Source organism: Pavona decussata, unplaced genomic scaffold, assembly GCF_977016875.1.
Source record: "Pavona decussata unplaced genomic scaffold, jaPavDecu1.1 SCAFFOLD_136, whole genome shotgun sequence".
In the NCBI taxonomy this organism is placed as follows: Eukaryota; Metazoa; Cnidaria; class Anthozoa; order Scleractinia; family Agariciidae; genus Pavona; species Pavona decussata.
The window spans coordinates 400236-427330 of record NW_028145549.1 but is presented as its reverse complement, the minus strand read 5'-3'; the positions used below and the strand labels follow the sequence as shown (position 1 = coordinate 427330).

The 27095-nt window shown below is 41.1% G+C and overlaps 1 protein-coding gene across 3 annotated transcripts; it reads left to right on the top strand.

Annotated features, from left to right (window-relative positions):
* Window positions 1-629: 629 nt before the first annotated feature.
* LOC146467417 (SCO-spondin-like) lies at window positions 630-26595 on the top strand. Of its 3 annotated transcripts, XM_085125866.1 has the most exons (19): window positions 630-735; window positions 3737-4032; window positions 4527-4697; window positions 6105-6275; window positions 7371-7541; window positions 8398-8568; window positions 14834-15004; window positions 15162-15335; window positions 17096-17266; window positions 18530-18700; window positions 18939-19109; window positions 19444-19614; window positions 19969-20139; window positions 21066-21236; window positions 21936-22106; window positions 23019-23189; window positions 23927-24097; window positions 24578-24751; window positions 25632-26595. In XM_085125866.1, exons 2-19 carry the CDS (start codon window positions 3765-3767, stop codon window positions 25910-25912), a joined length of 3291 nt encoding a protein of 1096 aa, XP_084981992.1. In that variant the 5' UTR covers window positions 630-735; window positions 3737-3764; the 3' UTR covers window positions 25913-26595. The 3 variants fall into 3 exon arrangements, with proteins under 3 accessions (XP_084981992.1, XP_084981993.1, XP_084981991.1); XM_085125865.1 differs by lacking the exon at window positions 19969-20139 and having other exon boundaries at window positions 642-735; XM_085125867.1 differs by lacking the exons at window positions 19969-20139; window positions 21066-21236; window positions 21936-22106 and having other exon boundaries at window positions 641-735.
* The last annotated feature ends 500 nt before the right edge of the window (window positions 26596-27095 follow it).

Here is a 27095-nt window from a genome sequence, read left to right as displayed (position 1 = left end):
TCCAAGCGGTAGCCCGAGTTTATTGACAGTAGCCAATTACAATCACGTGGATTCAGCTGGTCGTCGAGGAATTTTAATAATTTACCGGAATCAAAAAGTTTTGGACGGCACATCGCGCTTGAACCAATGTCGACATTGGTGAGGAAAACAATCCAAATTTCATGTCCACCTTATTTCCGTTTCTTAGTGTTGGGAGCAGCGTACAACAAATATAGACCAGGAAATGAGCTTTGCAAAGATGTATGAGAACGATTTTGTTCCGCCTTCCGCCTACGGGTCCCAGGGGACGCCCTTCCGGTTGCGAAATGCCTAGTAGCGTGACTACAGCCGTGACTAATAAACGAAAACGTAAACAATTTGTTTTAAAATAAACCAAACGTGACCTTCGTCAGGTTTTAATGGATACTTGTTATTCGCGATAACCTCAGAATCATCAATCTTTATCGAACTCCCTCCAAGAAGGTAAGTTTTCTTGCTTGAAATTTCTAGGAAATACAGGAACTTTTTAAAGCAGGAATTTCAATTGCTAAATGTCGCTGAAACAGTGAAAGGAAGTTGATTGAAAAGTCAGTGACGTCGTCTTTCGCAATTGATCTCAAACCGGAGTTACCATTCTCTCACAGTTTTGTTCAGTTTTGATCTCCGTACCAGACACGGTGATTTGGATTTTCAAACGCTGTTTCACGTTTGCAATTTGGACGGTCGCTACGCAGGAAGCAGACGAAATCGAACGAGGTAAGCTACATGTATAAGCCGTCGTCGTATATATATTTAGCAAATAGCGTACAGATGTTGTCGGAGAAAACGCAGTCCGAGTTTAACATAAACAACACTAAACACTGTCTCTCCTTCGAGAGAAATATTGTGTTCAACGTAGCTGTAATTTTTGATGATGTAATATCGATTACACACAAATCACTTGAGCATCACACAAGTCGCCAGTTATATTTTAACCGCCCATTTCCTTTGGATCAGTTGCTCTCAGTCTAAATTTATTCTCGTGAACCGAATCGGGCTGATGCACGCAAGGCGAGAAGAGCTCGTCCTCACCAAAGATCAGAGAGCGAACACTTTCTCGATAGAGAGTGCAGTAATGGAAGCGACTAAAGCGATTACCCTGCTCCAATTCCAACGGGTTTTTTTTCCTCTTTCTCCTCAAACAGAATCGAGCTGCGAGCTAACAGCGGCGAGATCCTCAAACAGAATTGAGCCGCGAGCGAAGCGGCGAAACAGAGCGGCGAAGAGAAGCGGAGAGGTGAGAAATACGAAGTTTTCTTCTCTCACCGCTCCGTAGCTCGTCAACGCTTCGATCGCGGCCCAATTCTCTTTTGGGAGCAGTGGCCCATTTCTCGGTAACTTACCGGGCCCGAAAAGTGTCCTTGCTGATAATTGTTCCTCAACAGAAGTCAATTTTTATAAGCTTCCAATGCTAAATTTTAAAATCGTTATAATTCTACGAATAAAATGGCCAAGGACCATGCCTGTAATAGGCGAAAAAACATTTAAAACTATACTTAATGGGGACCGGTGAATTATCGGAAATTACGAGAAACGGGCCCCAGGGTACTAAAACCGCGTGCTGGCACTGAATTATTTCAGTCCAGGAATTCCACGTATGCCGCACGTGAGTACCGCTATTGTAATCTACTGTGCTCATGTAAGCTCGTTCGTTCATGAATTTTCTCTTAGGTAACGTCTCTGAAGATTCTATATTCCACGGAAACATTGATCAGGCGATTATAGGTAATCACATGATTTCGAGTGCAATTTGGGATAAATCAGCACGAGCAAATTTTTCAAAGGCTAACGAAATTGCAGTAGCCCGTAGGGCGAGTGCAATTTGTAGTCTTTGAAAAATTTTTGATCGCTGATTTATCCCAAATTGCACGAGACAAATCATGTGATTACCTCAGTGTTAACTGAATATACATAAAAAAAATTGACTCTGTTTTCCTCTTATCGTGTTTATTTCGTGTCATGGCTCACTGGTCCCGCCTACATTGACGTTATTGGTCAAAAAATGACAACCTTGATTGACATGCCAGCACTTGTGGAAACTTACAGACCAAAAATATCCTCTCAATCGACAAAGATCAAGTTCTGGAAGATTCTGGAAGCATTTATCATTCTAAAGCGCTTACATTTTATGGACCTCAAGGAGAAAAGAGGTGTGAAAAGAAGTCAGCTAGTTAATGTTTTTCGCCATATCTAATTGAGGCGAAATCGATCAACATTTTTAAAACTTTAAGCTTTTCGAACTTATTAAGTAAGCTTAAATTAGTGAGAAATACTGTCCTCGCCAGGCGATGCGGCTGACTGTGGCTTTTTGGGAGCTGCTGTGTTTCCCATGTTGAAAGTGACTTGACATTGGTGGAAATGGTTTATGTTCATGAAACACTGACGCTGAGGCTGCTTGGTTGAAGTTGCTTCCACTCTGAGCCGATTAAAGGTCTGTTGAGAACGGGTTGAAAATATTGCTGGAGCTGCTTGTGCTACTATTAAAGCTGTTTCTCCGAGCTAACTGACTGTCGATGTTTTTAGCGTGGCTGCATGATGGTGTGGGAAGGCTGTCGCTGTTCTCTTTCATCTCCTTCGTCATGCATAGTCATCCAGTGACTTCTCGTTTCTGTAGCCCGTTACTTTAACCATTGAACTTCGCTCTAAACCTGCTGTCTTCAACTTCTTTACAACTGTTTTCCTGGCGCTGTGGTTTGAAAAGGTCTTCACCATGTCGTTGATTTTGTTCACTCCCATCGGCTGCCGCTTATACCAAACTTGCGAGGACGGGTTTGGCACCCAAGACAGATAAAGTGGACCGGTTGTCCGTATTTCGGGAGGACGACGCCACAAAAAAACTCTTTGAAGATTTCAACGGGACATCTGTCATCTCCAGTTGCATACATTTTTGGAAGGAAGCTTCTGGGCTTTGCGGACAGTCCGGACTGGCGTGTTTTTGTGGGGTTCTCGAAGAATTCGACGTAAGTTACTCTGTTTTGTTTTCATCCAATCCAAAGGAGAAATCTTCAACCGTCATGCTGTGGTGTTCCTGTCGACCTCGAAGACCAAAATATTGGGTCAGAAGCCACCAAACTGTTTGGACAAAGACTTGCGCACATGCCTTTCCCAGCTTCTTTTTTTCCCACAGCTCATTTTCCTCGGTTGTTGTCAGACTTCTCGCCTTGTTCGGCCGCTTGCCTTTGCCTTGTTGCCGCAGTAGGGGGGCTTTTCCCTCCAGAACTTGCTTCGAACTTTTAAACTCTTTGTCGCCAATAATTGAGTGTTTGTACTCTTTCTCTGTTAGGTATCGGTTGTTGTAATAGCAGTAACCATTACACGAAGGCTATCAGGCTCGTAATCTTCCCCGTCTTTCTTACGAACTGTTGCGTAAAACTCCTCCAGAATTTTGTTCAGGGCCTCCGGTTCGTACTTTTTTCGTCATAACCCTTTTGAGAAGCCCAAGACTTCCAAACTTTAAGCCAATTATTTGTGCTTTGTTGGGTGTTTTTGTCCTTATCATTCTCCTCAACTCAACTCTGAATTAAAACGTTGTTACTTTCTCGTAACCTGTCCGCCATTAAGATTTTGTGTTGTTACGCTTTCGCGACTTTCCTGTCAATCAATTTAATTTCACTGTTTGGGATTAATTGACGTACAGTACTCTCAGCCAATGAGTATGCTGAAATAAATTTTTGCATGTATATTATTAAGCTGCTGAATCGAAACTCTGTACCCTCAGGACTGGAAGACAAGAGAAGATCCAACTGATGATGATGCGAAGACTGCTTTGGTCCTTGTTGGTCCTCTCGCTTGTGCTGGTGGACCAGACAGAAGGGTGGAGAAGACGCCGCAGACGAAGGTGCCCAAGAACCAACTGTGCTGTGAGTTCATGGACCTCGTGGAGCACGTGCACCAGGTACTGCGGTGGAGGGACTCAGTATCGAACGCGTAGAGTGACCCGAGCGGCCTCGTGCGGTGGGTCTTGTCCATATGGACTCAGAGAAACCCAAAATTGCAATAGACATAATTGTCCAGGTAGGGAATGTCAGTAACTGTCTTAGTTATACTGTGTTGTCGCTAAACTGCTAAGAGCACTAAATAAAACAGGGGGAAATTAAGTGCTCCAAAATATTTTTGGGAAATGTTATCGGAAACAACGTTATAGTGCCATTTAAGGACCGCACTCTTAGCGATCGTCTCGATCAGTGATGAGAGTCGCAGCGTAAAACAGTAAACTTGAGATTTAATTCCCTCTTTTAGATCAAGGGTCGAGATTGTAAAGGTGGCTAAAGCAAAAGCCCCCCCCCCCCCCCCCTCTCCCTAGCGGGGTTACTCCTCTATATAAGCTCTATAGGTATTACGGTGGGGCTTGGTCTGAAATAGGGCATAGATTTTAACCATTTTGTTCTGAAAGTCTGAAAACGGGAATGGATTCTAGAAACTAGGTCTGACAATGGGGTAGGATTTTAGAGGCATCTTAAAAATTAAGGTTATCGGATAATGACATAAAGGCTTTCATTTCAACTTAGTAAACGGAGGTTGGTCAAGTTGGAGTGGATGGAATTCTTGTAGTAAAACCTGTGGAACTGGTTCTCAGAGACGTTCCAGAAGCTGCACGAAACCACCTCCGAGATATGGCGGAAAATCCTGCCCGGGATCATCGCAGCAAGGACAGTTGTGCAACCGGAAACCCTGCCCTGGTAAGACTAAACAGAGCGTGGTGTGTAGTTGAAGAAATAGAAGACAAGAGGCGGTAGTCTCGAAACGATCGAAGAAACGAAGCGTGCTGCCAATTTTTTTATGGTTCTTTTCATGTACTTTAAAACAGTTATTTCACAAGCGTGCGTTGGATATGAGATGATAGATTGCTATAATCATCGCATATCCAACCAGCGGGAGTGAAATCATTGTTTTCTTGAATAAAAGCAAACTAGAAATATTTCTAGATCATAATGATTTTATTTTGGAAGAACGATCGACCACAAAATGATTTGATGGCCGCTATTTCTCGGCTATGGTATAATTAGTAAAAAAACCCTTCAGGCGGCTGGTGTATCGAAAGATCATGCCCGAGGGGAAAGATTGTCAAAAAAAAAAAAAAATTGAACAGTTTCGCGTCGAAGGCAAGTGTGAAATTTCGAGAACAATCTATAAGCCGAGTGCATCATCATCCGATATACCAGTAAGCTCGAAAGGTATTTTTTTTTACCATTATAATCTTGCGATTAATTTCTGAAACGCATGTGCCTTACTGTAAAAAAAAAAAGAGAAAAAAATTAAAAAAAACCTAACGCATGACGGCAGGCAAATAATTTCAAGCTGACTATAGGAAGTTAACTAGATTTTTTTAAATTTTATTGTGATTTGAATTAAAACAGCTAAGACTTGAAACTGTACGACGTTCTTTGTTTGTTTTTTCTCGTCGACAAAAATCGGGCGAAACAACAGAAAAAGAAATCGGCTGACAAATTGTACCATATAAGGTTGACTTGTATATGTTTCGGGCGTTCGGGGTTCAGGGACACGTTATTATCTAGTTATTTATTTATTTATTTATTTATCTATTTATTTTTTCAAAGTCTCTTCTCTTTTTTCATATATGCAACTCTCTTTTATTTATTTTTTTTAATGTATTTACTTTCTTCTTATGGACGGTGCCTACTAATACAGAGGTATTTTGCGCAGTTTATGACTATGCGAGAAAAGTAGATCTTTAGGGGCTAATGAAATCCATAAAGAAAATTGGGGGTACCACGCATTTTTCGGAGATAATTAAGCAACAATTACTCTACAAATTAAAGCAGTAAAATACAAAGCAATGTTAGCGTTTTTCTCCAAATTGAAGCCTTCTTATCTCTGAAAAGTGCATGGTTACACCAAAATTTCTTTTTGAATACCAAGAGCACTTTCTAAGTTCTGCTTTCTCCGCATAGTTTTAAACCAGGGGAAAATATCCCTGTATTAGTAGGGCCACCCATAGGAAACCCGGGTATCTCAAGATGCGCATAACGTATGCGTAGTAACAAAAGTCGGCACCGTCCTTAAATGTCCTAAGTATAACATCTCATCTGTGATTGATGGCTCTTCTTTCTTCTATTTCAACTCAGTGAACGGAGGTTGGTCAAGTTGGAGTGGATGGAATTCTTGTAGTAAAACCTGTGGAACTGGTTCTCAGAGACGTTCCAGAAGCTGCACGAGACCACCTCCGAGATATGGCGGAAAGTCTTGCCCGGGATCATCGCAGCAAGGACAGTTGTGCAACCGGAATCCCTGCCCTGGTAAGAAACAAAGCGTGTTGTGTAGTTGAAGAAGTAGAAGACAAGAGCCGGTAGTCTCGAAACTATCAAAGAAACGAAGCGTGCTGCCAATTTTTTTATGGTTCTTTTTATGTACTTTATAAAACAGTTATTTCACAAGCGTGCGTTGGATATGAGATGATAGATTGCTATAATCATCGCATATCCAACCAGCGGGAGTGAAATCATTGTTTTGTTAAATAAAAGCAACCTGGAAATATTTCTAGATCATGATGATTTTATTTTGGAAGAACGATCGACCAGAAAACGATTTGATGGCCGCTATTTCTCGGCCTTGGTGTAATTAGTAAATAAACTCTCAGGCGGCTGGTGTATCGGAAGCCGGATAATGTCCGAGGCGGAAAGATTGTCAACGGTGAAATTTCGAGAACAATCTATACGCCGAGTGCATCATCTTCCGATATACCAGTAAGCCGGAAAGGCTTTTTTACCATTATAAACTTGCGACTAATCTGAAACGCATAGGCCTTACTGTGGAAAAGAAGAGAGAGAAAAGAAAAAAAACCTAACGCGTGACTGTAGGCAAATAATTTCAAGCTGACTATAGGAAGTTAACTAGATTTTATTGAATTCTATTGTGATTTGAATTAAAACAGCTAAGATTTAAAACCGTAGGACGTTCTTTGTTTGTTTTCTTTTGTGTTGTCCATAGTTAATAAGACGCAATGGTTATGAAGCCTGACAAACTTCTTTGGTTAGCATTTTTGGCCTTGACCTTGCACAGACCACAATAGATTTTAAAAGTGTTGGAGCAACTGACCAAATAGAAACGTTCCTGTTAAGATATTTAACTTTAGTGGGAGCAGTAAAATAAAGGATTGCGCACCGTCGCGGCCCTTCCAACATAAATTGTAACACCATTGTTTTCATGACAAGGTTTCATAACCAGCCCCTTAATTAACTGTTTTTTTTCAATAAGAACGCGGGGAAATGTATAAGTGGTTTATAATCCCATATATCGTCTATTGCTCGGTATTGCGTTCTATTCCAAATAACTTCATTTTCGCACAAACTAAAGGAGAGTTGAGTAAATGGTTTTCCTTATATTAATTACAGTGAATGGAGGTTGGTCAGGTTGGGGTGGTTGGGCTTCTTGTAGTAAAACCTGTGGAACCGGTTCTCAAGAACGTTCTAGAAGCTGTACGAAACCACCACCGAGGTATGGCGGGAAATCTTGCCCAGGGACAGCGCGGGAAAAACGACTGTGCAACAAGCAGCCCTGCCCAGGTAAACATTAATGGTGATTTATGGGGAGTTAAGTATTACCCCAGTTTGTACGTATTTCGTAGTTTAATCGCTCCCAAATAAGCGCTCTCTTGGCGTTAGGAAATTGAAGTGTCTACAAAACGCTCACTAAAGGGAAGGAAAAGCAATTTTCAAGCCAGTAGTTCATTGATCATGGAAAAGGAGAAATGCGAAATTTAAAACTTAAACCTAAAGCGCTTGGCAAACTTTCTTGACACGAAATTTTTTGTTATCGATCTCAACTCTGCCAACTCGTCTCTCATATTTATGTCATTTTGTTTACTCGCTCTCTTGCCTTTATTGTGTAATATAGCAAACACGAGGGAAAGTGGTTCGTTCGATTTCCAAACACCGAGGAAGAGGGTGGAGAAAACGAGGCGCAGCCGAGTGTTTTTTGAACCTACTTCGAGGTGTTTGAAATCGGATGAAACACCCTTTCGAGTGTTTGATATAGTTTCTCAGATCATTGATGATTCTTGGAGAAATCCATAGCAAAATGTCACCGAATTCTATAATAATTAAGATCACACCTGCTTCACGGGAGCGATTATCTTCATGAATCATCAATAATAAGTAAGTTTGAGAAGTATAATTTTTACGTCAGCTTTTGTCGCATTAAGAAGACAAACAACGCAATCGTAGTTTTTGATGTATAATTCCAAAACTTAATTATTTGCTGTATCCGGCATTTAGCGCGTTTTAGTTTTGAGGCTGTTAAGTTAAAGATAATTCGTGTGGTTGAAATGTAGAGTTGCCTTGAGTGCACTGTGTGAGCTCTGTCATTCTATGGACATTGTCTAGTAAATTTACAACAACTCTCCCACTTCAAACCCTACAGCTGATGGAGGTTGGTCCAGTTGGGGTATATGGACAACTTGTAGCAAGCTTTGTGGATCTGGGACACAAGCTCGAACACGGAGCTGCACGCAGCCACGGCCTCAGCATGGCGGGAAGACATGCCCTGGAAAGGCAACAGAGCAGCGAAGATGTAACACACACTCTTGTCCAGGTGAGGAACTGATTATATTAGTTTTCCGTTACAATGTCCAGAATTTTTAACTTTTCCTCACTGATTAAGAAACGAAAAACCGTAATTCATGCCTGTTGCTATTAGGCCTGGTTCTTCCACACACCGTGCAGAGATATTCGGACCAATTTGTAGCAGCGAAATAAAACACATCTGCGGTAAAGTTCTACTCGGATCAGAATTCCTCTAGCGCATTCCTGTTGATTATCGCAATTGGATTTCATCCACGGACTAAGCAGATAATCCCCTTAAGAGACTGCACTGGGGCGCGTAGCCAGTATAGACAAGGTCAGCCAACGAGGACAATTAAGCGAAATAGTTAATATGTCGTTTCCTCACTTCTACATCATTTTATGGCCTTTTGAAAGGAAAATTTGTGAGCTAACACAGTTTCATCGATTCCGATTCTTTAGCTAAAAATTTAAATTGTCGAAAATGTTAGGGAAGGGAATCTTATTCACCGAATTTATGGGCCGCCGTCGGCTTTCGTAAAATGCTAGGTGCCCTTTTTCCCCACATTAAACGACGTATTTGCCTCTCCATAAACAAAAGGGATTAGGAAGTTTGATGACCTTTCGATAAAGCCGTGAAAGCTAGTTTTTCCTTACAATTAAATCCCAATTTCTGAGGCAGATAATGTTGTTCGAACAGATATTCCCCCGAAACGAACCATTGGGTTAGGAGTGGGTTCTTCTTCCCTCAGCAACACGACGCCGACACGTTCGTTCGTTCGTTCGTTCGTACATTGATTCATTTGTTCATTGATTGGTCCATTCATTGATTCATTCATTGATTCATTCATTCATTGATTCATTCATTCATTCATTGATTCATTGATTCATTCATTCATTCATTCATTCATTCATTCATTCATTCATTCATTCATTCATTCATTCATTCATTCATTCATTCATTCATTCATTCACTCACTCATTCATTCATTCATTCATTCATTCATTCATTCATTCATTCATTCATTCATTCATTTATTCATTCATTCATTCATTCATTCGTTCGTTTTTCGTTCGTTCAATCAATCAATCAATCAATCAATCAATCAATCATTCATTCATTCATTCATTCATTCATTCATTCACTCACTGAGTGCGCATGTATAGAGGCGTATAGAGGCTCACAAGGCAGTTGTTGAGCCATTTGGATTTTAATTTACTGAATGCTAAGACCTATTGACGGAGAAGATTTTCAGAAATTGTTTTTTTCAATGGTGTAGGTCAGATCGAGTGGAAAATGTTCTTTACTGTCTTGAGAACTGACTGCGTACTGCGACCACTTGCATTGCTTGTCTTTTCACGTTCCAGTTTGTTATTTTAACGTTTTAACATCCACTTCTTAAAAATAGACAAAAGCAATTGCTTTTTGATCATCAGACGTCCTGTCATTTCAAAATAAACGGCGATGGCGATTTGAGAAAAAAAAAAAAATGACAAAATCGGTCTGGTAGGTTTGGATTTTATTGGAAAGACGGGGTATATAAGTAAATTCCCCAAGTGCGTTTTCATGCATAGACTCGAGAACACTCATTTTCACAGATCCAGGGGCAAACAGTTGAGGTGGGGCGAAGATATCACGGGCTAAACCCGGACAAGCGAAATTTACAAGTCGGATAGACTTCGGTAGTCCCGATTTTGCCCGTGAAATATTCGCTTCATCTTCGCCTCGAAGATGAAAAACAGTCTTGGACAAAAGAGCGGAAGAAGATATTGAGACTCGCACGCTGGCACTGGTGTGACCCTCGGTGTTTAATTACACAACCGCATTTCTCACATGTTTTCACGCACATTTCGCTCGGGAAAGGGAAGTTTAGACGCTTAGTGTTGATCTGAAAAACAGCTCGCGATCGCCAGGACCAAAAGAATGACAAGTTTCTTTTCCGCGTTATGCCTTGCGACGCTTTTTGTTGAAACGTTTGCTGAAGACTGCATGTGGGAATGGGACTTTGATCCTGACTGCTTGATGATAGAATGGAGCAGTTGGAGTAGCTGTTCAGGTGGCAAAAAGACAAGGTGGCGGGCAGTGGATGATGATCCATGTTTTTGTGATTATGAGGATCAAACACGTTCTTGTAGTGGTGAGTGTTTAAGTCACTGATCGGGCTGAATTTCGAATCTACCTTAACATATCTATGTCTATGCGAGTTTAATTTCTACATCCCCGATCTTGGACCGACACGGACACCTAAGTAAGTTTGCGTATACGGTTCGACAATGGTACATGGAAGCACAACAGACAGATAAGAGACAGCAAAGAGAGATACAGAATTGCGTTTACGTGCAAACACCAAACGTCAGATCCACGTTTAACTTAAGTTCCCCCTAAGAACAATTAGTAAATAGATAAGAAAAGTTCAGAATAATTCTCCCCTTTGTTGTTAACACGAAACAACTCAACTTCATTTAGAAGCGGAAAACGCCGAGCCATATTTGCCTTTTGCCGTTTGTGTGTGCAACACCGCGCATTCATGTCCAGGTGAAAATTGCATTATGCTGAGATCTGCCGGCAATTTTTTTTTTAAAATTCTTATTAAGTTTCTTTGTTGAAAACCTATTGTCACGATATACAGTCAACTCTCTCGTAAGCAACCACCCTTGGTGCACGACAAAGTGGTCGCTTACGGGAGGTGGTCGCTTACCGGAAAGATCAACAAACTAACCCTAATACTGGATTGATTAATTAATTACATAAAAATATCACCTTGGCAGCTAAAATAAGGCAAATAGAAACTAATTTATTTGATTTTTTTCACATCTATTTATTCTTCTGATGAAACTTTGTATAACATGGTTCATGGTTCATTTTGGAACAAATCACTGTAACAATTAATTCCCGTTTACCTACAGATCTAATTGTCGCCGTCTTCCCTGTCTGTAAAGACTGTAAACTGTCGTTATCTGTCAGCAGTCCGGGGAAGCGTCATCAAAATTGAACTTTTGTCACTTCTAAGTAATGATTTACAAGCGATCATACGTGATTAGGTTGGGTGGTCGGTTACCGGAAACAGAAAACAAAAGAATATGTGTAATTTCTGGCCTAAAAAGTGTTCGCGGTCCCTTAAGAAATTTGAGTGGTGGTCGCTTACGAGAGAGCTCTTAAAACAGTATTTAACTGAGAAACAAAACGGTTGTTTACGAGGTGGTCGCTTACTGGAGGTGGTCGCCGGCTTACGAGAAGTGGTCGCTATGAGAGAGTTGACTGTATATGCTACCACCTGACACGGCAAACCGTCGGTTTCAGTATGAGGTCATTTTGTAATTTATTAACTTTTAGGCTCTTGATTTCCTGGGTAATACCCATATACCCTCCTCTGAAACATGCAACCCTTTGCAATCGTAGAATTTAAGGAAAGGTCTCCGTTCTCTGAATTTAAACTCAAAGAAGTCCATTCTAAGTTCATCGTGATGAGAAGTCCCGTCATTTCAAAATATGCCACGAAGCAAAATGGGAAAATTGGCCTGCCAGGTTTGGATAGTACTGGAAAAACGTGGTGCGGGATAAGTAAATTTGCAGGGAGCCGGGATGATCGGACGCAGTGGTGAGATCACTCGCCTCCCACCAATGTGGCCCACGTTCGATTCCCGGAACCGGCGTTATATGTGGGTTGAGTTTGTTGTTGGATCTCTTCCTTACTCCGAGAGGTTTTTCCCCGGGTTCTCTAGTTTCCCCTCTTCTCCAAAACCAGCATTTCTAAATAGTTCCAAATCGATCTCAATCTGAGGGCGGCCACAGATTTCTCAGTTGTAACAGACTGTTAAGTGTCACTCTCGTGAAACATAGTTGATTTTAGTATATTTATTCGCCCCCAAAATGCACTTTTTTGTAAACCAGCATTTGTTTTTGTACCGCCTCGTTAAAAGTTTTGGTCTGTTTGCGGGTGTGAAGAGGGTATAAAAGATCAACGCAGCAAAATACTGCTGTCAGTAGGTTTCATCTGCGTTTTCACGGACTTCAAGTGCGTTTGTATTCATGGTAGACTCGAGAACACTCATTATAGGAGAATCGGGCGAAATCTAGACTAGCGAGGTTTGCAAGACGGGCAACTTCGCTAGTCCCGAATTCACCCTTGACGCCGGTCCGAGAATGGAGAACGCGGAACATCTTGGTTCAGATACTGGCATAACCCGAGGTGTTAAATTACACAACTGCATTTCTCGCATGTTTTCACGCACATTTTTCTCGGGAAAGGGAAGTCTAGATTGCTTAGTGTTGATCTGAAAAACAGCTCACGATCGCAAGGACCAAAGGAATGACGATTTTCTTTTTCGCGTTATGCCTTGCGACGCTTTTTGTTGAAACGTTTGCTCCATTTTGCGAAGAGTGGTAATGGGAGTTTGATGATTTTGACTGCTCGTGGGTAGAATGGAGTAGTTGGAGTAGCTGTTCAGGTGGTATAAAGAAACGATGGCGGACAATGGAGGATTTGTCTTATCACTGTCGATGTGATTACGAGGATCAAACAGGTTCTTGTAGTGTTGTCATACCGCGGCCAAGTAAGTCACTGATCGGGGTTAATATCAAATCTACGTTAATAAATGTTCACAAAACTTGAAATGATGGTTTGCATGTGACATTATGGCGGCCATATTGGTGGACAGGAACAATGAGATTTTCCTCAGGCTTTGGGAGTCAACTGCCACTTTTATGCAAACTATGCAAACTAGGCACTGGTGTGACTCGCGGTGTTAAATTACGCAACCGCATTTACTTTCTCCGTGAAAAGACACTCTTGTGACATGTTTTCGCGTACATTTCGCTCGGGAAAGTGAAGTCTAGATCGCCTATTGTTGAATTGAAAAACAGCTTTCGATCGCCAGGACCAAAGCAATGATGATTTTCTTTTCCGCGTTATGCCTTGCGACGCTTTTTGTTGAAACGTTTGCTCCACTTTGCGTGCAGGAAGAACGGGAGTCTGATGATTTTCGCTTTCAACGATCTGACGGCTGCTTTTGGATAGAATGGAGCAATTGGAGTGGCTGTTCAGGTGGTATACAAAGTCGGTGGCGGACAAAAGAGGATCGGGTTAATCTTTGTCGATGTGATTACCAGGATCAAACACGTTCTTGTAGTATTGTCATACACCAGCCAAGTGAGTGTTTGAGTCACTGATCGGGGTCAATTGCATATCTACGTCGGCGAATTTAATTTCTACATCACAGAACTTGATATAGCGTTATGCCTGTGGTGATATAGCGTTATGCCAAGGGTGCATTTATCACACACGGCCACTTCTAATTTCGTTTGCATACACGTTTTGACAATGGTGTATGCAAACACAACAGAGACGTATAAGGTCATTTTTGCCTTTTGCCGGCGTTTGTCGTATACGTGATTCTTAATCTCTATAGTGTTGTGATTTAGTAATGGCAATTATTGCTACCGTGATTTAAGTTTAAATTTATTACATCGCGCTGGCACTTGTCTTTTTTGAGATCTTTATGGATGGAAGAGATTGGAATTCAAACTGATTTTAAATTATGCCAGAGTCGCAAGTGATGAAAATAAATCGGAAACGTTCAAACGACCTTCGGAATATTTTCGAGAATCTTCGTAAAACTTTCGGGAAAAGGTCGAGAAGTCCCAAAGTGAGTCACTTTCAAGTCAGTTCGACATCTTCTCCACGTGTGGTATTGCTTGTCTATGTACACTCTCCTCGAGCCTGCGTTTTAGGGTCCTCGTTTGCTCACACTATTCTGGTAAGGGTTATTTTGTGAAAGGTTGTTCGGATATTAGAATTTCTCGTTAAATCATTGTTTTTCGGGTAAACATATACAAGCCTACTACAGGAAGAAACTGGACGAGACTGAACATCTTTCTGGCTTAATCAGTGGATGGCGCTACAAGCTGGATGTAGCAAGATGTGGTGTAGAATATGGATATGTCATGTTCTGTGAGATACGTTCACAGATGAGCATCGCAGTATTTTTAGGACTAAGCATAGCCAACTAGGGAAAGAGGGCTTGTTGCTAGCGCTGGGTAGTTTTGCAAGGTACTCGCTGCTCGTTATTAGTTTTTTTTCCCAAGATTTTTGCTCATACGGCAGTGTTCGTGCGCGCAAGCAAAAACGCTGTGCGCGCATGCTCGCAAATGCTCACAAAGAGCATTTGATAACCTGACCCTCTTTTCAGGGTCTGATGTAAGGCGAAGGCTTATGAAAGACCTTTAGACCACAGTGCCAAGATCTCTATCGAATGAATAGAACTCTCACAGTACCCTCCTTTCTTTGTTTATTTAGTTCACGGTGGTTGGTCAGCCTGGTTTGTGTCGACATCATGCAGTGTTACCTGTGGCAGAGGAGTAGAAGTACTTTCACGGACTTGCACAAATCCCGCGCCAAAACATGGCGGAAGACCTTGCTCAGGAGACGCGCGAAAGAATCAAGTGTGTGTAAAACAACATTGCCCAAGTAAGTAAATCCTTTTTTTTCGGTAAAATTCCCCTTTGTGTAAGTATTTTAGCAGGCACAAATTGAAACCCGACAATCCTGAAAATATTATGAAAATATTATCAATCCTGAAAATAGTAAAATGTTCTAGTGAGGCAAGTCTTCTTATATCTTTTAGTTAAGGGAGGCTGGTCAGGATGGAGTGTATGGAGCTCTTGTAGCCATTCCTGTGGCACTGCCGGTTTTCGAGAACGTTCTAGAAGCTGTACGCATCCAGCTCCTCAATATGGCGGAAAAGTTTGCGCAGGAGCAGCGAGGGAAAGACAAGTGTGCAATAGGCGGCCCTGTCCTGGTGAGAACCATGTGTATAGGAAAGATACACTACCTTAGCTGAACATTTGTAGTCAATCTAGTGTAGAGACAGCAAAGAAGGATAATTTGTTTAGGCTAGGTGCCTCCTTTTGCAACTACGCATAAGGTCTGCGCATCTCGGGATGGCCCAAGAGTGCCTGCTAAAAAGAGATATTTTTGCGCGCTTTATAACTACGCGGGAAAAGGGCAAAGGTTATTGGAATCCGAAAAGATAATTCGGGATTAATCACGCATGTTTCAGATAATTAAGCTTCAATTTGGGAAAAACAGCTATACATTGTTTTATATTTTGGCGCTTTTTAAGACTTATGGTTCCTTAATTATCTACAAAAAATGTGTGGTTACCCCCAATTTTCTTTTTGGATTTCAATGGCCTTTGCTACGATCTGCTTTCCGGCATAGTCATAAGCCGCGCAAAAATAATTATATATTAGTATGCACCGTCCTTAAACGATGCATAACTGAAGATAGTTAGTTTAGAATCATATACCAAACGAACAGGATGACACAAAGCCAGTGGCATTACAAATGCAAGCCCAAGTTCGCCCCAGAGGTATTATGCCCTTCTAGTACAAGGACGCTTCTAAAGTGCTATGTAATGTTTCGTGAAAATTGTACTGGGTAACATCACCTTTATTCAAGCCATTTTCTCCATAAGTTTCTTTCACATAATTAATTACATCCTAAAGGGCTTATGCCATTTATTTCTTCTGATAAGTATCGCTACGAAAACACGAAAAGATATACGGTCCTTCTTTTAAGGATATCGTATGTTGTGTTCTACCGTTGTGAATTGTGTGTTGAAATATGGTTTTTATCCTCTTCATATCTTCCCGTTGAGGCTATAGAAATATTTTAGATTTTAGGCCCCTTTTACAGGGTCCGAAATTAACTTTTTTAGGCAGGCGCCAAGTGGCGACTGAAATTTTTTTTTTAGTCGCCATATGGAGAAATGTGGTCGCCAAAAAGCAGAAAAAAAAGTGTCAATAAAATTTTTTTTTCGCAGCGAAACACAAACCAAAATTTTTGGTTGCCAGATGGAAAATTCTGGTCGCCAAATTTTCCTTTAAGAATTGAACGAGGAGAACGCGTTTGGGACCGCAATGGCGATTTATACACCTACCACTGAAAAACCATGATGAACGAATCGAATGCCGGCTATATACGCAGTTTCATAAGACTGCTAAATGTTTCAAGTCAACTTAATACCTTCTCTTGTCTCTACCTTTTGGAGAAGAAATATACCCGATTTAAAAAAAACTGCCGGTGGGTTCTTTGCTCTATGTTTAAAACCGTAAACGACCTTTCCTTTCGCGTTCTGTCAAGACGATCGACGGATCGCCATGTTGTTCGCACCAGGGCACAACCGTGCAGCATTTCTCGTTCAAAAAACATGGCGGCGAAGCTTCGCACTGCTCGAGCTGTGAAGCGTTGTGATAGATTTATAAAAACAGGAAAATCGGTTTTATACTTCAAAAGCAGTGGAAAGGTAAAAAGTAAGTGACCAATTGGCGGGCGGCTCTGAATTTTATTTTTATCGATTTGGCTGAAAATCAAAGTTATTGTTTGTATAATGATCGTGGCATGAAATAGTTAATCGCCCGCTGGCGACTAGTTGTGAAATTCTGGTCGCCAGTGCAAAAATTTTAGTCGCATTGGCGACCAGGAAAGCGCAATTTCGGACCCTGTTTTATACCATTGATCCCTTTCGATATTACTTATTTCTATTCAACTTTACAGTCGATGGAAGTTGGTCTAGTTGGGGCGTATGGACAACTTGTACCAAACCCTGTGAATCCGGGACACAAACTCGAACAAGGAGCTGCACGCGGCCACGCCCTCGACATGGCGGGAAAAACTGTCCAGGAGCAACAAAAGAACAGCGAGTGTGTAATACGCATTCCTGTCCAGGTGAGCTGACGGTGAATGAATAAAGGCGACTTGATTCAATCAGAAGGTGCTGTAAGCGAAGTAGGAAAAAAGAAAGAAAAAGAATCCTCGCTTACGTGAACCTTTTCATTTTTTGTAGGCCACTGAGATTTAGGCTCACACTGTTACAACTCTCGTGATATTGTCTTTTCTCGTTTGACCTTTTCTTTAAGTTATTCCCCCCAAAAGAAAGAAAAGGGTTTTCCTGCGTGTTTTTCTTTTATTTCTTACGGTGATGAAATGACGCTTTCAATAGCAAGATCCAAATAGTTTGATTTGATTTATTTCAGCCTTTCCTTTTTGGAGCTTCTTCATCCACAGTTGACACATCCAGCCAAATAAATTATTTACTTTCAATTTAATGTTTGCGGTTTCTCCGCTACGCGTTGCTAATTGTTTCAAATCTCAAACGGGATTATTTGGAATTATTTCATGACTAGTTTTGCCAGCTTATTATTTAATGCGTCCTCTGATTGGTTGACCCGGTTGGTCGTTACCAAAGATTATTGTGATCAGTGCTAATTCCCGATGGCAAAATTATTGTGTAAGCTTAGAGAAAGGCATTGATGAATTTTAGCTGGTGGATATGCATTTGCTAAGTGTTTGAAGCTTCCTCGAGCGTGTTAGTTGCATATTGATTGATTATTTGATTACTTAATTATTTTGTTTAGTGAAAGTGGTCAAAACTACTACACTCGAACAGAACCACTAAACCACAAAATAGATGGTGTTCTCCGCCTGCACCCCGCTTCCTCAACCTCAAAAGATGGCGTCTTTGTTGCGTAGCCACTCCTCCATCCGGCAGTAAAAAAATGACAATGAGATTCAAACCTCACTTTTTTCAGTTTATTTTGCAATGCTGACTCTTGCTAGCCTAGTGTTTCTGTGTCGACTCAAATTATAAAGCCAATAAAATTTTGTCGGTAGTGTTCTTGAGCTAGGTGGTGTCTTCGATAACCTCCCTCTCCTGACAGGGTGGTTCCCTTTTCTAAAAGACTTGCTATGACCAGTTCCCTAATTGATAATAGTGCTATTTGATTTCCAAATCATTTAAAAATGTGTTATCTATTCTGTGGTATTTAGTTCACGGTGAAAAGAAGAAAAAAAGAAAAGGTCTCCATTCCCTGTATTTGAACTTAAAGAAGTCCATTGTCAGGCACTAGCCAAAGAACGTCTTAATTCATTCCATTTACTACAAAATACCATCATGAGTTGCTACTAAGTCAAACTTTTTGAATTGTTTAGTTCACGGTGGTTGGTCAGCCTGGTTTGTGTCGACATCATGCAGTGTTACCTGTGGCAGAGGAGTAGAAGTACTTTCACGGACTTGCACAAATCCCGCGCCAAAACATGGCGGAAGACCTTGCTCAGGAGACGCGCGAAAGAATCAAGTGTGCGTAAAACGACATTGTCCAAGTAAGTAGATACTTATTTTTTCGGTATAATTCCCTTTTGTGTTAGTATTTTAGCAGGCACCAGGAAACGCGCGAAAGGAACAGGCGTGTACGAAGAAAGCTTGTCCGAGTGAGAAACTTCTTCTCCCGAGTTATTTTCTAGCAGAGACAAATGAACCTTGCTAACTTAGGAAGACCTAGGATTAGTCATAGGATGAGTATGCTTCACCAGCGTGAGTTGACTCCTTGTATTTTTGCAGTTGACGGAAGTTGGTCAAGTTGGGGTGGCTGGGCTTCTTGTAGTCAATCCTGTGGAACCGGTTCTCAGGAGCGTTCAAGAAGCTGTACACAACCAGCGCCTAAATATGGCGGGAAATCGTGCCCAGGCGCAGCGCGGGAAAATCGACTGTGCAACAAGCAACTCTGCCCTGGTAAGAAGAAAACCTAAAACGTGTATCGGAGTTTTACATACAATGACTTACGCCTTCTTTCTGAGATATGACGTCAAAAAGCCATTTTGTGACAAGTATATTTTTAAACTTACATTCTGTGTGAAGCAAAATGTATAAATGTCCCTTTTCACAAGATTTGTCTGCGATTTTGGCCCCTTTTTCGTTTGTTAGTTGTTTTTAGGCGTTTTTCTATACCAAATGTACTTCTCGACAATGTTATGCAGTTATCCTTTAATCCATTGTATCCAATACCTTTGGTTCCTCTGATATGTTTATCTTAATATTTCGGCTTTTCTTCTATTCAACTTTACAGTCGATGGAGGTTGGTCTAGTTGGGGCGTATGGACAACTTGTACCAAACCCTGTGAATCCGGTACACAAGCTCGAACACGGAGTTGCACGCAGCCACCGCCTAAAAATGGCGGGAAAACTTGTCCAGGAGCGGCAATGGAACGGCGCGTGTGCAACACGCATTCCTGTCCAGGTGAGAAATGTATTACGTTGTGATCTGCAGGCAAATTTTTTGCTATTTTTTAAATGCTAATTAAGTATTTCTGCTACCTCCTTACACGGCAAACCGTCGGTTTCAGTATGAGGTCATTTTGTAGTTATGTTTATAAACTGTTAGGCACTTGATTTCCTAGGTAATGCCCCTACCCTCCACTGGAATATGCAACCCTTTAATATTGCAGAATTTTAGGAAAAGACCTCCATTCCCTGTATTTGAACTTAAAGAAGTCCATTCTCAGGCGTTAGCCAAAGAACGTCTTAATTCATTCCATTTACTACAAAATACCATCATGAGTTGCTACTAAGTCAAACTTTCTGAATTGCTCAGTTCACGGTGGTTGGTCCGACTGGTTTGTGTCAACACCATGTAGTGTTACCTGTGGCAGTGGTGTAGAAGTACTTTCACGAACTTGCACAAATCCCGCGCCAAAACATGGCGGAAGACGTTGCCAAGGAAACACACGAAAGGAACAAGCGTGTGCACAGAAACCTTGCCCAGATTAGCTATAATTAACTTCCGTTATGTTTATTCACTGATTGACTCGAAACGTCGACATTTCCTCGGTGCAAACCTCTAACTGTCTGAATCATTTGTTGAGATTTCCCTCTATATGGACTAAGAGATTTCCCTCCGTATGGAACTGAAAAGCGCCCATGTTCCCTACTGTAGTACCATAACATCTTTTCTGAATGCTCATCGTTATTACGTCACTGAATTTATGAAATCTATCTAATTACGATACGTTACCTTAAGGAAGAGACGTTGCCACTTCCGGTTCAATTTCCGTTTATTTCTCGCGGAAAGGTCCAGATCCTCACCTAGTCCCGACATGGACGTCGCTCTCAAATTCCCTACTTCCCGCGCTCAGTACATATCTCATAACAGGGGTAACAGGGGTACGTGTAAGCTTATGCTTAAGGTTTCTGAACACAGTTTTCGTGCGCTTCGGTTCTAGAAGCGTAACTCGCGTAGAAAGAAAAACCTAAATCTGACGGAGGGTATCTTCACAAAACATTAAAGTGCAAAATCAATATTTAGAGATCTCTCTGATAAAATTACATGAAAGCACCATAACTATGTATGTCCATTTTTTGTGAGTTTCTCTGGATAAAAAAATGGAAAAAATCTAATGAGTGCATTTTCTTAAAGGAAGCCTGTTATTTATGGGCGTTTAATAGCTCGCTGTGTTGCCATGGCAACGGTATCTTGTTCAACAAGAAGTATCAAAATACGTTCCTTTTTAGTTAATCTTGTATTATGCTTATTTCGCGCACCCATAAGTATATAGTTTCCAAATAACGTTTACTAACATCTGTATACTAGAAAACTGTGTTCGGCCACCTTAAGACTGTCGAATGTATTGGTGTGTCATGTTTCAATTTTTTCTTCGTTTTCTGTTCTTTTTTTCATCTTGTATTCTTTAGTTGACGGAGGTTGGACTGATTGGAGTGGATGGACGTCTTGCAGCAAATCCTGTGGCACTGGTTTTAGGGAACGTTCTAGAAGCTGTACGCGACCGGCGCCGAAGTTTGGCGGGAAAACGTGCCCGGGAGCAGCGCGTGAAAGTCACGGGTGTAATACACATTCATGTCCTGGTAAGAGGATGGAATATTTAATGCCTTTAGGTGGTTTTCAAGAACATATGATACAAGTATAATATTTGGTAAATTATATGGAAATTGTTCCTTCATCGTCCATGATGTCTCTTGTGACGTCATTGCTCACATAAGGTTGTATCCGGGCTGTAAACGAGTACAGAACGCGTAAGTATTGGGTTACGATGCTTCACTTAAGTAAAGTTTGGATAACAGCACACACACAATACTAGAAAATAACGAGTTTGCAAAAGAAAACACTCAGTAAGATGCTTTCTGCATTGGAAGAATAGATAATGTCCCTGGATATTCAAGCTGTAAGTGGTTACGTGAGTAGTGTCGAAGAGTGTCAATAGGACCGTCATTTCTGGCGAGTATCTATAAAGCATTCTTCCTAACTCTTCTTCACCTCCCCCCTAAAATTTACCATCTTTTTTTTGTTGTTGCAAAGGATATTGTGTAACGCTATCTCGCTTACAGACAGTAATTGTTCGAACAAATTTTTTTGATTCTCTTACCCTAATGATCTTTATCCGTGGAAATATATATTTTTTAAACATTTCGAACTGGTTTGTCTATTTGGGCTCTTTCCCTCTTCTCTGTCATTCGAAAGAGACTAAAAGAACAGCTACCAGCTTCAAGAATCACGTAATAATTAAATGCAGCTCGTTAGTTTTCATTTTTTGGTGTTTGTTGCAGTTGATGGTGGCTGGAGTGGCTGGAGTTCTTGGTCGCCCTGTGGTAAAACCTGTGGCGGCGGATTAAGGGAGCGAACTCGTTCGTGCACAAACCCACCTCCATTTTTTGGCGGGAAAGGCTGTGGTACTCACTACTATGAGTCAAAGCAGTGTGCCATGAACACATGCCCTGGTAAGCATCAACTGTTTCACTTCCCTTTTGTTTGTGTGCCTATCTGTGCTTTTTGTCGTCTTATTAATCAGAGATAGAAGTGAAATTTATGAAACATAGTATTTTGAATCCAATAGCCCTTTCTAAGTAGTGCTTCTACCGGAAAGTCATAAGCCGCGTAAAAATATTTGTTTCTAGATGTACTAAAGGTTTAAAGGATGTCTAGTGCACTTCAACTGGACGGGAGAATAAGTGAGAAGAGGCTATTTTCTTACCGTTTCACATTGCTCTTCCAGCACCTTCCATTGAAAACGGCTAACAAAATAGCTTGTCAACGCTCGGATCGACGCTCAAAGCTCTCGCCCGTTGCTTTTGATTTCAAAACGTCTTTCAATTTATGGTTCAAAGACAGGCGGCTAATCACACACGTTCTAAACTACAACTCTAATTGCCCTACAATTAAGAATTATCCTGCGAAATCGCACGGAATATCGCCGAGGCCGTAGGCCCAGTTGGCTAAAATCAGGTCGCAAGATTGAGGAGGTTGATTGTTTTACTATTCAAAACATTGATAACGAAGCACACTTTTATTATAGAAAAGCTGAACACCATCTTTATTTTGCCATTTTTCTCTCAGGCACACGAAATTACGTATATCGCAGGGTATCTGTTGACTACGGACGACGAATTTTCAATGCACAGTGTCCATAGTTGGACAGTGTTACAATGTGTTAAATAATAACAAAAGATATTCGTACAGTCTGCTGTGTACCATTACTCGCATCTCGTTGTCTTGTGACAGTGGAAATACTGTTCCATTTTGGCTTTTCGCTCTCGCATTTTCTGTAAAGTCGCAAATCAAGACTCCTTATTAATTGGAACAGAATAAGAAACCCCTGTTTTCAACGTTTTTGCCTCTTTCGTTTCCCATAGTTGACGGAGGTTGGTCAAGTTGGAGCGGATGGAGTTCTTGTAGCAAATCTTGTGGAACCGGTTTTCTAGAACGTTCTAGAAGCTGTACGCAGCCAGCGCCGAGTTCTGGCGGGAAACCGTGCCCAGGAGCAGATAAGGAAAGTAGCTGGTGCAACTCACATGCATGTCCGGGTGAGTGGAACACTTTGTTATCTTCTGTAATCCAAAGAAGAGGTGATGCTGGGTGGTTCCAGGCTTGTTTCTTGGCTTGTATCTTGCTGTTTCTTATGGAAACGGAGTAACCCTGTGGACAAGCATCCTATCCAGTGGGGAATAGTAATATCCCACTTCATGTGGGTATCCTGTGATGGACTAGTATCCTATTCGATATAGAGTGTGTTCACGGCGGCCAAATTGGAGGAGCGAGACAATAAAATGATTTTCCTCTGGGAAATAGATTTTATTGTTTGGCTTCTCCAACATGGCCGCCGTGAATACACTCTATTCAGTAGGAGTGCAGTGTCGAAATTTTTCCTGGTCACTTCGTGCTGGCCATCCTGTGAAGAACTAGCATGTCATCCAGGGACCAATTCAATTTGAAAACAAACATGTGCATAGATACAAATGGATAAATCACACTTGACATGTTTAGGAGTTTACCAAACCAGATCCCCTAGTCATGGCATCCTGACCAAACTCAAGCAATCTTTGGTTTTTTTTTTTTGGAAAAGGTTTTCAAACCGTACTCGGGGATACCCTTGGATACCTTGGAAATCTTTGGAACAGCTAAAAAGATTTTCGAAAATCCTCTGAAATACATGACTCGTGGTTTTTCTTTGATAGTGGTGAAGAAAATAGCTTATTGATTGTCAAGCCTTTCTATTCTTTTGGGGCCAGTACTAGCGGGTATGTAATTAATTCTGTTGCAGTTGATGGTGGCTGGAGTGCCTGGAGTTCTTGGTCTTCCTGTGGTAAAACCTGTGGTGGAGGCCAAAGAGAACGAACTCGTTCGTGCACAAACCCACCTCCTTATTATGGCGGGAGAGGCTGTGGCAATCACTACCACGAGTCGAAGGAGTGTGCTGTAAACAAATGCCCAGGTTGAAATGGCCTTTGTCCTTCCCTTCCGTTTGTCTGTCTCTCTGTCCGTTTGTCTGTCTTTCCGTCTGTCTCTCTGTCTCTTTGTCTGTCTGTCTGTCGGTCTGTCTGTCTTGTCCCTTGTTTGTCCTTGTGCGTTTGTCTTCATTGTACTTCAAGGCAAAACAGTCAACTGATATAAGATCTTGTTCGGATGTGTTTCCATTTGGGGATTACCCCTTCAGTGGTTTTGTTTCCTATGGAAGTTGTTCCCATACTGAGGACACTATCCGAAAGGGTATAACATCAGAATATTGACTCCATGACAATGTGTGCTGTGGCTTTTTTTTTTTTTTTTTTTTCAATCAACTTTATTTAAAACGTCGATTTTAAAATCATGCACCAAATGAATATAGCTAGGTTTATTAAAATAAATTTATTGAATATTAAATAACATTACTGGTCACACATATCATCTAACACGTTTGTTGTTTGTAACGTAGTCGATGGTGGCTGGTCTGAATGGGGTAACTGGACAGAATGTAGCGTGACATGTGGAATTGGTGTAGAATCACGCGAGCGGAAGTGTGACAATCCTGCACCGTCCGCTGGTGGAAGACCTTGCCAAGGGTATTCAAGGGATGTCAAATCGTGCAACACTACTAAGATATGTATAGGTAGGTATTGCTTTTATGGAAGGTGAATTATTTCTATTTGTGTTGTGAATTAGATCAGATTGATAAAGACTGAGGCATGTCTTAGTCAGAGATAGGTTTGCGTGACAAAAAGCGGCATCTGATTTCTTGCTGACGGCCAAAGCATCAATTTAAGGTCTCTTCCCTATCCCCTCACTTTACTTGAAAAAAAATATATATATCTAGGCCCCCTCCCTAACTCACGAGTACTGATATGTCCAAACGATTGTGGCAAGCTAACAACAGTGGAGGTTAACACAAATCTCTTGGAAACAGTTCCTCAAAGAAAACAGCGAGCAACCTTAGATTATCGTGAAAAATTAATCTCTCCCTCGTTGCATGACTGTCTTCAGTTATACAACAAGGGCGAGATTAATGGTGGCACGCTCTGGTTGAAATTTACCTCAAAATACCATCGCAATTACAAACGTTTTTGATTGGCTATGGAATCTGAAATCGCGGACATTCGGTCCATAATCAATGTGACATTATAGAGCTCCGGTTGATGGGTTCATGCTGATAACTTAAATAACGTGAATATCTGAGGTTCCACTGTACTGGTAACTGAGCAAGCGAACAGAAACTTTACTGTTAAAACAATTAGCTGACATGTTGAGACTGGAATACCCAAAGTTAATTGATCGAAAAACTGATGATGATGATGATGATGATGATGATGATGATGATGATGATGATGATGATGATGATGATGATGAGACTGATAATGATGATGATGATGATGATGATGATGATGATGATGATGATGATGATGATGATGATGATGATGATGATAATGATGATGATGCAACAGCCCCTTTCAAACATCAAACTGATTTTCTTCTTTTCCTTTCTTTTTTATCAGATAGAGTTGGTTGCTATGGAAGCTTTCATTCCACTTTCCTTGGCAGCTTCCGCGATGAAATCCAGTGGTTTGTGCCTCCATTTTCTAAACAGATGCAAAAGATGGTTGATAAGTGCGCTCGATTAGCCGTGACAAAGGGACTGAGATACTTTGCTGTGGAAAACTTTGGAAATTGTTACGGAGCGAAAGACTATTCTTCTGGAGGCGAACCGACGGCATTCGAGTGCAATTTTGGTGTCGGTTTGGAGAACTTTTTCTTCATTTACAAGGTTTCTACGTGATGTATGGTAACGCAATTGTGGTAACGCAATTGGTATTTATAGGGAACTTCAAACGCGCTTAAACGTGACAGGAAAAATCCTCAATCTGGTTCGCTTATTAGTAGCCACATAGCAGTAAGTGTATGCGACACTTGTAAAGTGAATCCGTCGAACTTCTTAGGAAAATTCTTAATGCAATGCTTAGATCTCGGCTGTTGATAGCCAATTCGCATACATCCTTAGAGAACGATTGCCCAATCACAATCGAGGATAGCCGCTAAGACAACAAATCCCCGAATACTGACTTTATGCTTACTCCGGCTATAGAATTCTTTCACGACCATGGCTTACTGCAGAATTCTGCGTTTCGGAATGGTTGAAGGGCCTTATACTCTGAAAATATATTAATAATATGGTATTCGATCTCCATGGATGTGTGAAAAATAGCTCAAGTGGTCAAACCTTTTTTTTAACTTCCAAGAAACTATTTTAAAGATCCACAAGTTACACGACTGACTACAAAATGTGGCTTTGACTTTTGAACATATGCACACTATCTTTTCCAAAAATGTCGTAAGAGGATTAAATTGTGACCTATATTTCCCTTAATTTCTTTATTTTTTTTTTATATCAGTTTTTTAAATTAAATTATTGTAAGAAAACTGAGTACATCAAATAAAATAAAGTTTGCATGTTACGTATGATTTTTGGAGTTGGTATAATTGTTCATCAAGTAACAAATCGATCTTTGGTATTGTGATGATTGTTGAGGTGATGAAAAGACAAAATAGCCACCCTTTTTATTGCGTTTGTACTATTCTTTTATCTATTTTGAGCAAGTGCTGGGTCAAATGTTTGGTACTCAAGTAAGCTTCTATTTAGCCGACATTGCTTTTCCTAGTCACAATCGTCAAGGACTCATCAGAAGGGTCGAAGCGTGTGAAAGCTCTTAGACTAGTATATCTTACTCTTTCGTTCCATGCCATCTTACTAAAGCTCTACGACCTTGGAGCTCTTTACGTTAAGCATGAACACCCCCCTCCCCCCTCCCCCGGCCTCTCCGTTTGCTTCTTTCTCTCTAAATCAAAATTGAAAAAAAAATCTTATTACTAATGACAAGTGCAGATCACGAGCTCCTAGCTTTGACGGTAGGTTCACTGGCGGGGCGGGGGGGGGATGAATTGAAATGCTGGGGGGGGGGGGG